This window comes from Mastomys coucha, unplaced genomic scaffold (genome assembly GCF_008632895.1).
Source record: "Mastomys coucha isolate ucsf_1 unplaced genomic scaffold, UCSF_Mcou_1 pScaffold21, whole genome shotgun sequence".
Classification (NCBI taxonomy): domain Eukaryota; kingdom Metazoa; phylum Chordata; class Mammalia; order Rodentia; family Muridae; genus Mastomys; species Mastomys coucha.
The window spans coordinates 134,854,388-134,857,048 of NW_022196904.1; the positions used below are offsets into that span (position 1 = coordinate 134,854,388).

Genomic DNA, 2,661 nt, shown 5'->3' on the forward strand with positions numbered 1-2,661 from the left:
AAAAGAGTTTCTGAACTAGGATAGGAGGACACTGGTGACTGACTAGACACTACTTCAGGACAGATGGTTCTGTGAGTAAAATGTTTTCTGACAAACCTGAGAAGCTAAATTTGATCCCCATGATCTGCAACCAAAAAATAAAGAAACGGATTACTCCAAGATGACTCTGACTTGCATACATGTGCTATGGCATACATGTATAAACACATACATGTTTACCCTAAATAAGTATATTTTCATTAAGTAAACTTGCAAAGGAGAACCAAGTTAAAAAAAAAAAGGAGGAAAATAGAGCATGGGATCATATTCCATGGCTCTTGTGTTAAGAGTCATATTGCTAAAAAGACAGAGGCAGGGCTGGAAATATGGCTCAGAGGTTAAGAGCACTGACTGCTCTTCCAAAGTTACCGAGTTCAAATCCCAGCAACCACATGGTAGCTCACAACCATCTGTAATGAGATCAGACACCTCCTTCTGGTGTGTCTGAAGACAGCTACAGTGTACTTATATATATAAAATAAATAAACCTTTAAAAAAAAAAAAGACAGAGGGGGACCAGAACACCCTCCCTTTTATTATTTCTTGCTTGCTTATTTAATGTATGTGGGTGTTTTGCTTGCATGTATGTCTGTGCACTATTTCTGTGCCTGGTAACCATAGGGCCAGAAGAGGGCACTGGATCCTTTGGAGCTGAAGTTATGTTGGCTATGAGCTGTCATGTGGTACTGGGAATCTAATTCAGGTCTTCTGGATAAGCAGTAAGTGTTCTGAAGCACTGGGTCATCTCTACAGCCCTCCACAAATTTATTTTTTTTAAGTACTTATTTATTTTATGTGCATTGGTGTTTTGCCTGTACGTCTGTCTGTGTGAGGATGTAAGATTCCCCTGAAACTAGAGTTATAGACAGTTTGAAAGCTGCCATGTGGGTGCTGGGAATTGAACCCAGGTCCTCTGGAAGAGCAGTGTTCCTAACTGCTGAGCCATCTCTCCATCCATTCTTAAGAGCATTCCTCTTGTTAGAATAAAGCACTGGCCTCAGGTTCAGCCTACATTGGTGGTGCCATGTGCAAGTCTCATGAAAATCACTTGGCCTGACAAGCCATGGCTCACCTGGACCTCCTCTGGGATTCTGGAGTAAATGCAATGTGCTTCTCCTCCCAGATATCCTCTTCATCAGAGCCGCCATCATCAAACTGCTGTATCCGTTCTTTACAACACGCTTCAAACAGGGCAATGTTTCCCTACAGAAAAAAGGTAGGAAAAGAGAAAACCACAACTAAAGCCAAAACTGTTTTCTTTTCCAAATTACCAATGAAAATTGTGGTTTTATATTTGCTTTTCAAAAAAATGGCACCTATCACATATACCCAAATAAAGCATAAACATAAAAATGAAGTGTTAGCTTCTGTGTAAGTAACAAAAAAATTCCTGAATATGAGCTTATTTGTTCCTCACAGGACTGCCCATTTCATTCTGAGCCTCCTCTTTGATCAGAGATAAGTCTTCAATATGACCAACAGGGAAATGACCTGGGTCTTGCCTGCTATTACCAGCCCAGGAAGCATAAGGAGCTGCTATAACCAGAGGAGTTAGTCTATCTCACCAACAGCAAGTAAAAGCAGGTTCTCATGATATTCAACCTAAAATCAAGACGGCACCATTAAAATGCCAAAAATGTCTTGTTTATAAGAGAAGCCTGGCAGAAAGCTTGATATTGATCAACTTATGCTCTTTTCATGCAACAGAGATGAGAAACCAAGGCCAAACGTCTCTGGTACACTCGCAGTGGCAAGGTCCTATTAGCCAAGGTTGCAGGTCCAGGCAGACATCATGAGCAAGTGATACTCATTAGGATAACTGGGATGTGGGATCCTAGAGGGGAGAAGAGCCTACAGCTCAGGACAACCATTTGCAGCCTCCAGTAAAACCCAAGACAATTCTCCACTTCTCCAGTGGCACATCACAACAGAAAGCGTTTGTACTTACACTTTCATTTGTATTTAGAGTAAAGTTGATATCTGACACCCGATCAAAAGAAACACTGTAAAGAAAACATAAGAATTGTCAGCCATAGGTGGCTCTAAACCGTGCTCTAAAATTCTCAAAATTCAAAGTATTTATATTATCAATGCACTCTCCATCAATGATACACAAACCCACCTTGTTGTATTCAGTGGTGCCCTCCCTGATACTAAAGAGTGGATACAGGGGAGGGCTGAGATGGGAGATGTTGAGATGAAGCTTTGAGGCCATGAAAGCCTTTCAATAACGAATTTCTAACTTCTGTGTGAATTATGTTCGTAGAGATCACATCAACAAAACATAGAGCTTCCAAACAATCAAGCCCAAACATAAAAAATCACAAAAGCATTGTTAGGTATTGGTACCAATTCATACATGAAACACACAGGCAATCTTGCCATCCTGCCTCCTTGACAGCATGACAGGGATGGGGAAAAGCAGTCATGATGAGCTACATAATTGTAAATGGTGGAACAATGTCATTCATCTTCAAAGATCAGTTCTAACCAGGCTAAGCATCTGTTCTAAAAGAGAATGTCAATTCTGAACTAGTAACACTTAAAGAGTCCAGATGGGCCGGGCGGTGGTGGCGCACGCCTTTAATCCCAGCACTTGGGAGGCAGAGGCAGGCGGATTTC

At 41.3% G+C, this 2,661-nt stretch overlaps 1 protein-coding gene across 14 annotated transcripts in view; it reads right to left on the reverse strand.

The window, feature by feature from the left end:
* Positions 1-2,661, reverse strand: part of Ppp6r3 (protein phosphatase 6 regulatory subunit 3) — a 123,562-nt gene that overhangs the window by 17,082 nt on the left and 103,819 nt on the right. For all 14 annotated transcript variants that reach the window (XM_031389089.1, XM_031389100.1, XM_031389099.1 and 11 more), the window contains 2 exons: positions 1,988-2,042; positions 1,112-1,242 (listed from right to left, as the gene is read on the reverse strand). In XM_031389089.1, coding sequence (XP_031244949.1) covers positions 1,112-1,242; positions 1,988-2,042 — 186 coding nt within the window. The remainder of the gene's footprint in view (positions 1-1,111; positions 1,243-1,987; positions 2,043-2,661) is intronic.